The sequence below is a fragment of the Danio rerio genome, chromosome 15 (assembly GCF_052040795.2).
Source record: "Danio rerio strain M-AB ecotype USA chromosome 15, GRCz13ab, whole genome shotgun sequence".
In the NCBI taxonomy this organism is placed as follows: Eukaryota; Metazoa; Chordata; class Actinopteri; order Cypriniformes; family Danionidae; genus Danio; species Danio rerio.
In genome coordinates this window covers 46652501-46665634 of record NC_141035.1, presented here as the reverse complement: position 1 = coordinate 46665634, position 13134 = coordinate 46652501, and the positions used below count along the sequence as shown (strand labels likewise).

Below are 13134 nucleotides of genomic sequence, written 5' to 3'. Positions count from 1 at the left end.
AATGATTATTCCATCACATACCGCCCCCTTTCCAGTTGTGCACGTGTTGCTATGCAAAGCTTAGTTGACTAAAAAATGAGTTAAAATGAAAGTAAATTGAGTGAAAATGACTAAAAGCATGTGCTGTAATGTAACTTTTGCAGCACGGGATGCGCATCATTCATATTTTTAAAAGCGCGAAAGAGCACGTGCTGTTATGTGTGTGCGCACCGCGCTTAGCCTCGGACAGGTAGTGTGTGTGTGTGTTTGTGCGCTCGCCACGCCTAGCCTCGGACAGCAGAACACACACACATCTAACGCTATCTTAATGTAAGCGCTTTAATAGTCAAATACATGCACATTTGTGTCAGAGCGTGGTGTTTAGTGATTTTTCATGTTAACCCTCATTTGTGTAATAAACACACTAGTTGAGAATCAAAAGACACATGAAAGAGAAACCATATCAGAGCCGCACTATTCTTAAAGCGACAGCGTGCGATATTCCTGCTGCTGCCGACTGTTATTATCATTAATCAATAATAAAATCAAAAATACAGTGAAGATGCTTAAAGCACAGTTTAAACATAACAGATTTGATAACTAATTTCTAATAACTGGTTTCTTTTCTTTTATCTTTGCTATGATGACAGCACATTATATTTTACTAGATATTTTTCAAGATACTAGTATTCAGCTTAAAGTGACATTCAAAGGCTTAATTAGGGTAAATAGGCAGTTCATTGTATAACAATAGTTTCTTCTGTAGACAATCAAAAATATATATTGCTTTAGGGGTCTAGTAATATCGAGCTATTAAAATAGATTTCAAAATATTTAAACCTGCTTTTATTATAGCTGAAATAAAGCAAATAAGCCTTTCTCCAGAAGAAAAAAATATAATTGGAAATACTGTAAAAAATCCTCTGTTAAACATCAGTTGGGAAATATTTATATATAAAAATTAATTTACAGAAGGGCGAATAATTTTGACTTCAACTGATAATCGTTTTGAATAATCGTGATTACAATTATGACCAAAACAATCGTGATTATGATTTTTCCCATAATCAAGCAGCCCTAGCGTAAGGTGTACCTATTAAACTGGACGATAAGTTTGTAATCCAAGGCATCTTTACAAATAAAGTGCAACAAGTTAAAGTCTATATATTCTACAAAATCAAATCATAATTAAAAGTAGCAAATAGGTTCACTTAATATTTAAATAAATACAGTGCAATCAAATACAGTTGGCATTTTTGTGTAGAGTTTGCTTGTTGTCCCTGCGTTCGCGTGGGTTTCCTCCGGTTGTTCCCATTCCCCCCACAGTCCAAAGACAAGCGTTATAGGTGAATTGGGTAGGCTAAATTGTCTGTAGTGTATGAGTATGAATGAGTGTGTATGGATGTTTCCAAGAGATGGGTTGCAGCTGGAAGGGCATCCGCTGCATGAAACGTGCGCTGGATAAGTTGGCGGGTCATTCCGCTGTGGTGGCCCTGGATTAATAAAGGGACTAAGCCAAAAAGAAAATGAATGACAATCATTTTTATGGGCAAACTAAAAAGGATTTATAGTTTTATAGTATTAATGAAGTAATTATAGTAATCCTTAAAAATAAGAATATAAGTAAGTAAATCAATAGATGGGGGAAAGGAAGAAAATAAGGGAAACATCATATAATCTTTAAGTACTAATATTGGTGACTAAATTGTCACAAAGTCTCTGAAAAGGCACATAAAAATAAAAAATATATATATTTATAAGAGCATGACACAATCACATAGGATATATATCTAAAACCTCCTTTTGAGGACATCCTTGTGTCTAAAAAAGGACAAAAATAAGGTATAATACAGTCTGTGAGGGTCAGGGATCTGGGGCCTCATGTACGAAGACTTGCGTGGAAATCTTACTAAAACATTGCGTACGCACAAAGCTGTAAATGTGCGTACGCAGAAAAAATTCAGATGTATGAAACACTGCGTATGCCAAATCTCACGCATATTCTTTTGTACATCCGAATGAACGTGAAACTGAGCGCAACATGCATGAGCACAAAACCCCTCCCTGCCTCCTCCGCCATATGAATATGTTAATGACTATGCTAATGGCAAAACCCAACGAAAAAGCAACGGCAAAATCAAGCAAAAAGAGAAACTTTGAACAGAACGTGAAATGGAGGTGCTGCTTTCGGAGGTAGACCGGAGAAAAGCGGTGTTATTTGCAAGTTTGTTGTCCGGAATTAACAACAAAAGAAAAAAAAATAGAGTGGGAGAGTTTAGCTGATGCGGTTAACACAGTTGGGTCTGAACATCGCACTGAGTGCATTAAAAAAAGAAATGTGGTTTATACCTGTAAAATATTGCAGATCCCTTAGCAGTCTCAGTGGCGCACCTCGTAAGACGCATGTGATCATGTTTTGACACGAACTCGGTTCGAATCCAGCGTCTGATGAACTCTTTCTTCTTTTTTTCCCCGCTACATATCAGATTTTGCCCACTATTTATCTCGAGAAAGACAAGTAGGAATCATCAATAAGTTTGTGCATCATATTTTATTTGCGCATTTATTGAATGGAAATGTTTCTGATTCACGCATGCAAATTCATCTTCAGATAGTGTCTTTATAGCAATGTGCGTGCAGTAGATCGCTCAGATTACATTGGGAAAACAGGCGACCGCTGCAAATTGTGCTTTAATGTTTAGCTGGTCAACTGTATGGTTAGGAAACCTTACATACCTACTAGATGAACCCGTCTCATACAGCTGCCATTGCAAGGATCAGACACTTTGTAGAGAGGAATTTAACACAACTGCCTCTAGGAGTCGCCAATGGAAATAAAACACACACGCACAAAAAAATGTGCGTACGCCAGCCAGAAAGCTGCCGTGAAGCTGCGCACATTCCCACGTTCAGTTCATTGTTGGTAAATCCAAACGTGAGCAATTCTGAGCGTGAAACCTGGCGTACGCAAAGTTTTTGTGCGTACGCAGCATTGATACATGAGGCCCCTGGTGTGGGGGTACGGGTATACTGTTTTTACCTGATCAACAATAAAAATCTGCACTGTGTCCACATTCAGATAAAGTCAGTAGAATTTGTACAAACTGAAACATCTTGGTCTTATGTGTTTAATTAAAGAAATTAACCCAGATGTTGGTCTTGCCAATGTTTGACTCCAAATTGTGTTGGAAATAACCCAGCATTTAGTAGTGTGCATCTAACTCAACATGCATTTTGAGTAGAGTTTGTAGTTTATAGTATGAGATGTGTGTATGTGTGTGTGTGTTAATGTACAGATGGTGTGTTTGTGTGTTGCTGTTGTTTGACAGGATGTCCACAGCCCATCTGAGTAATTGTTGTCACAGGTTATTGTTTAATGTCCTGGAATGAAGCAGCACAGGAGACAACAGCCTTCAGAAAACACTGTGCTAGTGCTAGCTGAGGGGTTTCTGCATTGAAACCAGACCTACAGTATACCAGCAGCTTTGGTATATATTTGTGTGTGCGTGTGCGTGTGTGTGCGTGTGTGCGTGTGTGTGTGCGTGTATGTGTGCGTGTGTGTGTGCGTGTGTGTGTGTTTGTGTGTGTGTTTGTGTTGTGTGTTGTATTTCTGTCTTGAGCTTAACAGACGTGTAACAGCACGCTCATGTCTCTACAGGAAACAATGATCAAACACTGCTGCAACACACACACACACACACACACACACACACGGCAGAGAATGTCTACTCCGTTTTGGTTTTAAATCTTGATAGGAAGTGTTTAACAAAGAGGTTATGCTTTATTTTGTGCTGTGACCACTGAAAAGACGGGTCCGCTTGCTTCCAACAACCTCTGAGGAGGTTTGACTGAAATATGAATACAAGAAATACTGTACCAAAAACAGGACATGACATCAAGATTATATGAATGACGAATAGATGAACACAAAAGAATTAGCCCCCCAGTGAAATTCAAATGTTTTTCAAATATCAGAGTTCTGTTTACCAGAGAGGACTTTTTTTAAACACATTTTAACTTTCTGGTAACTAATTTCTTTTTGTCTTACACATTATGACAGTACATAATGTTTTATGTGTTGCAAGAGCTTAAATAGCATTTAAAAAGCTTAACTAGGCAAATTAGGTTACATAGGCAAGTCATTGGACAACAGTGGTTTGTTCTGTGGCCATTAAAAATTCTAATAATATTGATCTTATCATTATGTTATTTTAATAGTATTTATTCCATTCAATTTGAAATAACAATTTCATATTTTATGCAGTATTTATTCCCAGATGAAAAAATATAATAGGAAACACTGTGAAAAATGTCTTGCTCTGATGAACACTGAAAAATAATACAAATTTCATAGGAGGGCTGATAATTTTGTCTTCAACTACCGTGTATGTGTTTTTAGAAACATTTCTTGACAGCTCTCTACAATGTCAATATTATTATAAACTTAATATAAAATAGATAAAAATAATAAATAAATAAATAAAATAACAAACAAACAAACAAATAAATAAATAAATAAATAAATAAATAAATAAATAAAGCATGTTTAATATCCATCAGATTATTTATTAAACCCGGTTGAAAATGTCAATTTTTGGGTCAGAGGGAATTTAAAGGGCACCTATAATGAAAATATTCTTTTGTAAGCTGTTTGGACAGAACTGTGTGTATGTATAGTGTGTCCACAGTCATATTGGGGTGATATGAACATAATAAAAATAACATAAATAAAAATAAAATTTCCTGGCGTTAAAATAGGATCCAAATCCCTCCCATTTTGAGGCCCACCGCAATGTGACGTACGAGTGCAGGTTTTTACCGGCCACCAAATTGATAGACAGCTGCGTATTAACATGTCTCCGTACTAACACTTATAATCATATCCACAAGACAGGACGTGTGCAAAGCAACCGGGATTAAAAGATATGTTCAGCTCTCTGTGATCATCAGTCATCATCAAATGTGATCAAGAATGAGTTTTACAAGTTTAAAGTTTAAAGCGATTGAGTCTCATACTGACAGGCACATGGAAACTGTGGGTGGGGCGAACCAGCGTTAAAGGCACAGGCATCAAAAACAGCTACAGTGTGTTCCGAACTAAAAATTCCAACATTCTTAAAGTCAAATAAATAATCTGATGGGTGTTTTAAGCTGAAACTTTACAGACACATGCTGAAGACTATTTTAATGTTGAGAAAGCGGTAAAATATGTGCCCTTTAAATGCAAGTGAGCTGGTTCTCCGTTAATTCTTTGAAGCGCTACATTCAAATCTAAGTTTGATCGAGAGAGATTCAGTTTTTACACTTTTTTTCAGTTGGTACAAACAATTAAATAACACAGAAGTACTAGGAGAACAGCTTACAGTTCAGATATGCTCACTGATGTTTATGGTAAAGATTAAAATCACTGCTTAATGCAGTTGATGCTGGTGAATAGCAATTACATTGTTTAACCAATAGGTGGCGACAAACAGCCATCAAAATGATGTCACTGAATAGGTTTTCAAAACTAATCCACCCATAATGAAAGATGGAGTTTCATCTGTGAATTATTGAATCATGAATTAAAAGTAAATATGATCTGTTGTACAAGATGTTAGATTTCTATATTTAGCATTATCAGCAACAGTAGCAAAGATAATTTTTCGCACTGAATATTTTACTTTTTTCAATTCAGCTGTGTTTCCTCCGGGTGCTCCAATTTCCCCCACAGTCCAAAGACATGTGGTACAGGTGAATCGGGTAGGCTAAATTGTCCTTGGTGTATGATTGTTAAATGTTTGTGTATGGATGTTTTCCAGAGATGGGTTGCAGCTGGAAGGGCATCCACTGCGCTAAACGTGCTGGATTAGTTGGCGGTTCATTCTGCTGTGGCGACCCCAGATTAATAAAGGGATTAAGCCGAAAAGAAAATGAATGAATGAATAATTCAGCTGGTTCATTCTTGATTTTTAAGTTCTGTTTGTTAAAACGAGTAAAAAGAAAAGTTTTTTGCAGTAACATTTTTGAATAAGTGGGATGCAAATGACATTTGTCTCCTCCCTTTTTTGCTGATCCGAAAAAGGTCCGATCCTTGACTCAATAACTAGTGTGATCCAAACTGTTTTCTGATCCTTTACACCACTACATGCAGTTCTGTCCAAATAGCATACAAAAGTTGATTTTGCATGATAGGTGCACTTTAAAAAACTGTGTTTTTTAAAAGTGTCACATCATTTGTGCTGTCTAAGGTTTGAAAAGTTTAAAAACTCTGTCTCTGTTTCTCTTCAGCTGGGTCTCTGCATCAGTCGTGCGTCGGCCTCCATTCTCAACTTGAATTGCAGTCTTGTTCTGCTGCCCATGTGCAGATCTCTGCTTACCTTCCTCCGAGGATCCCAGCGGGTGAGCTGCACATCAACTAATGTTATTCTCTCTCTCTCTCTCTAAGACGGCATGACATGCAAGTCCACATCTGCTTTGTAAATGCATGTTAAAGATCTTACATTCAATGACTCATCCATTTTTTCCTTGGGGAAAAATTAAATTAAAACAACAGATTTCTCTCTTGTGACGTATACCGATTAAACCCATCACATTCACTTTAATTCGTTTTTTACATCAAAATATCATATTTAAAACAATGCCATTATTTGGCATCTAATTAATAAAGCTACATTATTATCATACCTCTGCATTTTGCTGTTTTGAAAAGTAGCATAATCATAAACTAGCTGAGTAGATCACGTATAAATTGTGGGCAGCACACACACAAAAAAAAGTAGCTTCAAATATAAATCTCTTAGGGTGACACTGACTCAGTGGTTAGCACAGTGGTTATCACTTTCACATCACCGTAAGAAGGTCGCTGGTTTTAGCCCTGGCAGGGTCAGTTGGCATTTCTGTGTAAAGTTTGCATAACCAACTCCCCCCTCAGCCACCCCCCCCCCCAAGCTGAAAGGGCATCCACTGTGTAAAACATATGCTGGATAAGTTGGCGGTTCATTCTGCGGTGGCCACCTCTGATGAATATCGGGACTAAGCCGAAAGAAAATGAATGAATGTTTAAACGATAAAAAAAAGAGACAAATTAGGAGAATCAATGAATTGTGAACAACTTAATCTTAACTTCATCTATAAAAAGTAACTGTACTCTGTTCACAAGTATTTTAAAATGTACTTGATTACAAGTTCTTGTTTTTTGGAGTTTGATTACCTTATTCAGATGACAAAATCTATTATCACTCAGCTCGGTTTATATTGCATGTACGCTGCTTTAGATGCTGCAAATACATTGCAAAATGTTAAACGATTCACGCCGGCATGCTTAATGAGGGATGTTTTGACTGTTGTCTCTTTCTCACAGGTGACTAGTAGAAGTGTTCGTCGTCTGCTAGATAAGAGTAAGACTTTTCACGTGGCGTGTGGAGTCACTATATGCATCTTCTCAGGTGAGAAACCTTAATTCTCCCCAGAGAAATTGTCTTTTGCACATCATGCATCACTGCGTTATAGACAAGAAACTGTCTGTTAAATTGATCAAAATCAAATTGTTGTGCATTTATTTACCTAAGTATGTCGTTTACCTGCTGTGAAGTGTCTCATGTACTAGATTTGATGCTATAAGCCCAGAAAAACAACCTGGAAATGTTCTGAACAAAATTTTTGCTTGGAATTTTTAACTGCAGAAAAAGCTTGTCATTTGAGAAGAGATTGGCATGCCGACCAGCTCAAAGTTGCAGTTAAGTTTGAAAATAACAAATTGCTTTTGTCTGCAAAATTTTGCCAATTGTTTGGTTGTTATCAATATCTCATGACAATTTCAAGTCGTCACCTTTAGAAATATGTTTTCTTAGAAAAATTGTGACGTGTTCAATAGTTCAATACTTTTTTCCCTGCTGTAACTGTTTTTCTGTTTGATTATGCTCTGAAATGTATTTTATTTCAACGATGAAAAGCTAAATTTTGACTTCAGTGTCTTTAGAGTCACACAATCCTTAAGAAATCATTCTGAGTATCCAGTATGTTTGCTTTTTTTAAAGATTTGACCAACAATTTTTAAACCTGATCAAATCATATCACTTCTACCCCCAGAAGCTCACGTTTTGAGCTCAATTTCAGTTTGTTAAGCCAGAAAATGAGATGCAGCTTGTCATTTGGAGAAGAATGCTCTATTTAGGGTTCAATATGAATCAGATGCTCATAAACAGAGTCTTCATGGGGGAGGAATGACAGATCGCTCGCCTGTCTGAGAGTTTGACTTGAATAACTACGTCTAGTATTTCAGCAGCAGACATAGAGGGTCTCGCCGGCCGACAGGTGTGCGTGCGTGCGTGTGCATGTGTGTGTGTGTGTGTGTGTGTTTGGGGGTTAAAAAAGCAGGAATATCCTCAGGGATTCCCAGCTGGTTTAATCTTGCGTCTGAAACCCTCCTCCCATTTCCTGTCTCAGTGCATTGTGGTCTTGTTCTAATTACAGGGCTCTGAGGCATCCTGTTGCCATGACAACTGCAACACACACTCACACACACACAATCAAACACACACACAAACAAAGAGAGTGTTGAATAGGCAGATTTTCCGCACATACTTGTCATCTGTCGTAATTTTAAAGGGGGCCTATTGTGCGTAAATCACTTTTCTAAGGGGTTTAAACACAGTTGTGTGGCAGCATTGTGTGAATACAACCAGCTACTAATGGCTACAATTAATTAAGTCTATTGTTTATAGTCACACTTGATAAAAACAGTCTGCGGAAACACTTTGATTGACATTCTCCCTTTGTACGTGTCATCAGAGGGGGAAAGCTCCGCCCACTAGTGACCATCTCTTCTTTATTAGCATAATAACAGCGCTTAGTGAGAAGCATTCGAGTTTTGAATCTGCCACTATGCTGACACACAGGCATCTGTAGCTCCGCCCTCTTTTGAAAAGAGCACAATCTCGTTTACATTTAAAGTGACAGTCACCAAAATGGCCTAATTAGGATCAAAGCCTAAAAGGGTGTGTTTCGAAGAGTTATAAAACATTATTGGTGTGGTATTTAGAGCTGAAACTTCACATTCACACACACACACACACACACACACACACACACACACACACACACACACACACACACACACACACACACACACACACACACACACACACACACTCTAGGGCAGGGCTATTCAATTAGTTAGTTATGGGGCCTTGTTCATGAAAAGCATCCTAAACGAAGGGCCGCAGAGATATGACTTGCTTTATGAGTGATGACACACCTGCATATAAGAGCCCATATGTTATTTTCCTTAAGACACCCACATTGGCTTTTTCTACATTAAAATGTTAATATATTGTATTTTAAAACTACATAACATCACTGCATTGTACAATAGCCTTTTTATATATATATATATATATTTTTTTTTTACAAACATTCAAATGTATTTCAGAGCACAACAAAAGTAGGCTTCTTCTACATTCAGACACATTCATACAGGGCAATACATTAACACCCGCCAGATTTCAGTTCAATCACGAGCCACTTTGGCTGGTTGAAAACAATTTTTAAATTGTAGTTTTCCTTAAAAGCAGTGTTGGACAATATAAAGATGTCCTAATATGCTTGCAAATGTGATCTTAGAATCGAGAAGTAAAATAATTGTGATCACGCGAGCAGAAGAAAGCAAGTGAATACTGAATGAGAGGATGATGATCACTCGCGCTAACAGCTGATGTGACCTGCTTAAAACGCGTGCGCGCGACAGCTTTAGTTCGTGCGCACTCCCGAATCGTGAAGCAATCGTGTCTGGAACAGGTTCTGGAAACGCAACTGTCATCGGTTCCCTTTCAAATAAACTAAACAAAAAGCGATGAACATGCATCCACAGTCCTGATGCTTTTAAGAGCTCAAAATGTGTCTTTTTGTAAGCAGCACCTATTGCTTTCACTTTGAACAGATTGTTAAATGGCTTAAAGTTAACCGTGTGCATGTGATCATTCTTTCATTATCACACACGGTATGTTTCACCTGCTTTCATTTGCTTACGGTTTTATTTGCTTTTATTTTTGTTAAAATGGTTAAATTATTATTATTATTTTTTTACAATATTGCTTTAATGGGAGATGAACTCTCCATTTATGTGCAGTTAACTGATGATCCGAGAGATCTTTGGCCACGACAGATTACTGTGCATATTTTTGATACATGACAAAAGTTATTTTTTTAAAAGTCAGCTGCTTTTCTTTCTTTTTTTAAGAAATGTTTTGTTAAATAAAAAGTATAGTATACAGCTATATTTTGCTTGTTTTGACACATTAAAAATGTGTTGCTAAGAAATAATAATTGTTTCGTGTGGTTATAGAGATAAATTTGGTACATTTGTTAATTTTGAGCTCAAAAAAAGTGATGTCAACGTCAAATTTATGCATATAAAATATATTTTCCCAACAACATAATTGTGGCTAGTGAAAATGCAGAGTGGCTAGTAACGTTGGAAAACTACTAGCCACAGTGGCCGGTGATTAAAAAAGTTAATGTAAAGCCTTGCATTCATATGTTATGTTTTGAACTGCATAACAATTATGGATGAACGATTATAGATTTTGGTTGTGATTATATAGTCTGAAGAATAATCATGGTTTCACGATTATCAAGTCTAGTGTAAATTTAAGCTTTATATTGGGAAAGTACATAGCTATTTAGATTAATTGTTGTTCATGCATACATAATCATATTAATAGTAATTCATCTAACATGTGTTTTGTTTGTTGTAACAGATGTTTTCTGCTGCGTGCGCCCGGAAAGACGCAAGTGCGTTGCTCCGCTTGTGCGCGCATATTGTCATATATTCGTACATTAGAAATAACAAACTTGCAAGTGGAAAAGACATGATATGGGAACATCCGCTGCTGTAGTTAATGCGGTGTGCGTGCGTATTCGCCTGGGTGTACTTACTTAGAACTTTAAACTAGCGCACAGTTGGTAACTAAGCATAACTTTGTTCAATTGCAGCAGTTACGTTTTGTTCCGTGCAACAGAAATGTGGCTTAGAGAAGCCTTTACGATTAATTAACTGTGACGAATTAAAGCGCAGTTAATAATAAACATCCAAATGTACCGCTTGAATGTTTTCGGCTGTCCGTGCCCCTCGCTTATGGTGACTTAAGGCTGATTTATACTTCTGCGTCAAACGCCGGCGTATGCTACGGCGATGACGCATAGCCCTTCGCCGTCGCCGTCACTGACGTGCACCTCTCAAAAAATGTAACTACACGTCGCAACGACGCGTACCGTAAGCTCTGTGATTGGTCGGCTTGGTATCGCTGACGAGTTGCGTCAGCGCTACCAAGCCGACCAATCACATAGCTTGCGCTACGCGTCGTTGCGACGTGTAGTTACATTTTTTGAGAGGAGCACGTCAACGACGGCGATGGCCACGGCGAAGGGCTATGCGTCATCGCCGTAGCATACGCCGGCGTTTGACGCGGAAGTATAAATCAGCCTTAAATGCACAGCCACGCGCGATGCATGCGCTGTGGGTTACGCCGGTCACCTGACGCAGAAGTATAAATCAGGCTTGGAACCGGCGGACGTGCAACAACTTTAACTATGAGGTAAACACAAAACAAAACTTTCCATCCGGAGCTCCTTCACAGGACTCCACACTTGTAAACAATAGCTCACGCCATTCGCGCGGCTCTCGGTCCCGCCCAGACTCGTCAGCGCTACCAAGCCGACCAATCACAGAGCTTGCGCTACGCGTCGTTGCGACGTGTAGTTACATTTTTTGAGAGGTGCACGTCAACGACGGCGATGGCCACGGCGAAGGGCTATTCGTAAGCACCGTAGCATACGCCGGCGTTTGACGCAGAAGTATTGAACAGACGCACATCACTTCATAAATATAGTGGCTGTTTTTTGTCTGAACTAAAGAAAATTTTATGTCTTGGTCACACTATTTGGAGGGCCGGAACAAATTCCCTCGGGGGCCGGGTTTGGCCTGCGGGCCGCCAATTAAATAGCCCTGCTCTAAGGACATCAAAGACTTATTTTGCATCTTGTAAAAAGGGGTATAATAAGTCCCCTTTAAATGTTTTTTTTATCACTTTTTATTGAACATTTCCCTTTAAATGTCTTTAAATGTTTCTTGTGTGAGCTGATGGTGTGTGTGTTTGTTTGTGTGTGTGGGTTTGCAGTGGTGCACGTGAGCGCACATCTCGTGAACTTGGTCAATTTCTCAGCTCAATTTTCGGAGGATTTCCCTGCACTCAACGTGGCTCAGTATCGAGGGCAGGTAAAAAGAAACCGCACACACTCAAACACAAGTCTAAAATATAGCTCAAGATTCTTATAGTTGCACTCAGTAAGTTTGTTTTAATAAATGTGATCTTTTGTTTTATCTTTAGGATCCCAGAATTCTCATTGTAAGCACAGGTGACTCCTTTCTTTACTTCTACATTTATGTCTTTTACTCAGTGCTGAAATGAAGGTTTAAATTGGTTGATTATTTAAAATTTCAAGGTTCGTACTGGTGCTGGAAATCCTGTAAAGTGCTTGATTTTTTAAAATAGTGTTTTCAATGTTAGAAAAGTGCTTGGATTTTGCTTGAACTTGAATTTGAAATTACATTCAGGGCTCGAAATTGCAACCGTTTTGGTTGCATATGCGCCCGAAATTTTATCTGTGTGCGCTCGAAATGCATTTGGGAGCATTTGTGCGAGTGCATAAAATGGTGGCTGTGCGACAAGTTTTCACTGCAAAATATTCTCTGCATGCGCAGATTTAGGAAAAATTCACGCAGAATGCATGAAAACGCCAAAACGCAGCGCTCAGAAATAGTTTAAAACAGTTGAAATGTCAACTTGCTACAGTAAACAAAGCCCGCAATGCCTGCCCCACCTTAAAGTGCTTTGATTTTGATTCTGCACATTTGATTGATTGCATGCCTTTATTACCTATATTGTATTAACTTATTGTGTTGCACTTTTATAATGGCCATTATTGATTATTAAATCTGATATTCAGCAAAGAGAGGGTCTCTCATATTTTTTCAATGAAAATATGAAACATTAACACACATTAAGCTGGCAAAGTCTGAACTTAGAAGAAAAGGATGCAAAACTTTGTGCACTTAATATTGAGAAAAGCCTCAATCAGATGGGTAAATATCTGCAGCCCCGCCTTCATATTCAG

The 13134-nt window shown here is 38.1% G+C and overlaps 2 protein-coding genes across 6 annotated transcripts in view; both read left to right on the top strand.

Annotated features, from left to right (window-relative positions):
* Window positions 1–13134, top strand: part of nox4 (NADPH oxidase 4) — a 44666-nt gene that overhangs the window by 2911 nt on the left and 28621 nt on the right. For all 5 annotated transcript variants that reach the window (XR_015509913.1, XM_087284715.1, XM_087284714.1 and 2 more), the window contains exons 3-6: window positions 6250–6360; window positions 7322–7406; window positions 12138–12235; window positions 12348–12375. Coding sequence is in view for 4 of the 5 variants with exons in the window: in XM_087284715.1 (XP_087140841.1) it covers window positions 6250–6360; window positions 7322–7406; window positions 12138–12235; window positions 12348–12375 (322 nt within the window). In the remaining variant the exon portion in view is untranslated. The remainder of the gene's footprint in view (window positions 1–6249; window positions 6361–7321; window positions 7407–12137; window positions 12236–12347; window positions 12376–13134) is intronic.
* The window catches only part of gria4a (glutamate receptor, ionotropic, AMPA 4a), an 877747-nt gene that overhangs the window by 848741 nt on the left and 15872 nt on the right, over window positions 1–13134 (top strand). The gene's annotated exons all lie outside the window — the stretch shown is intronic.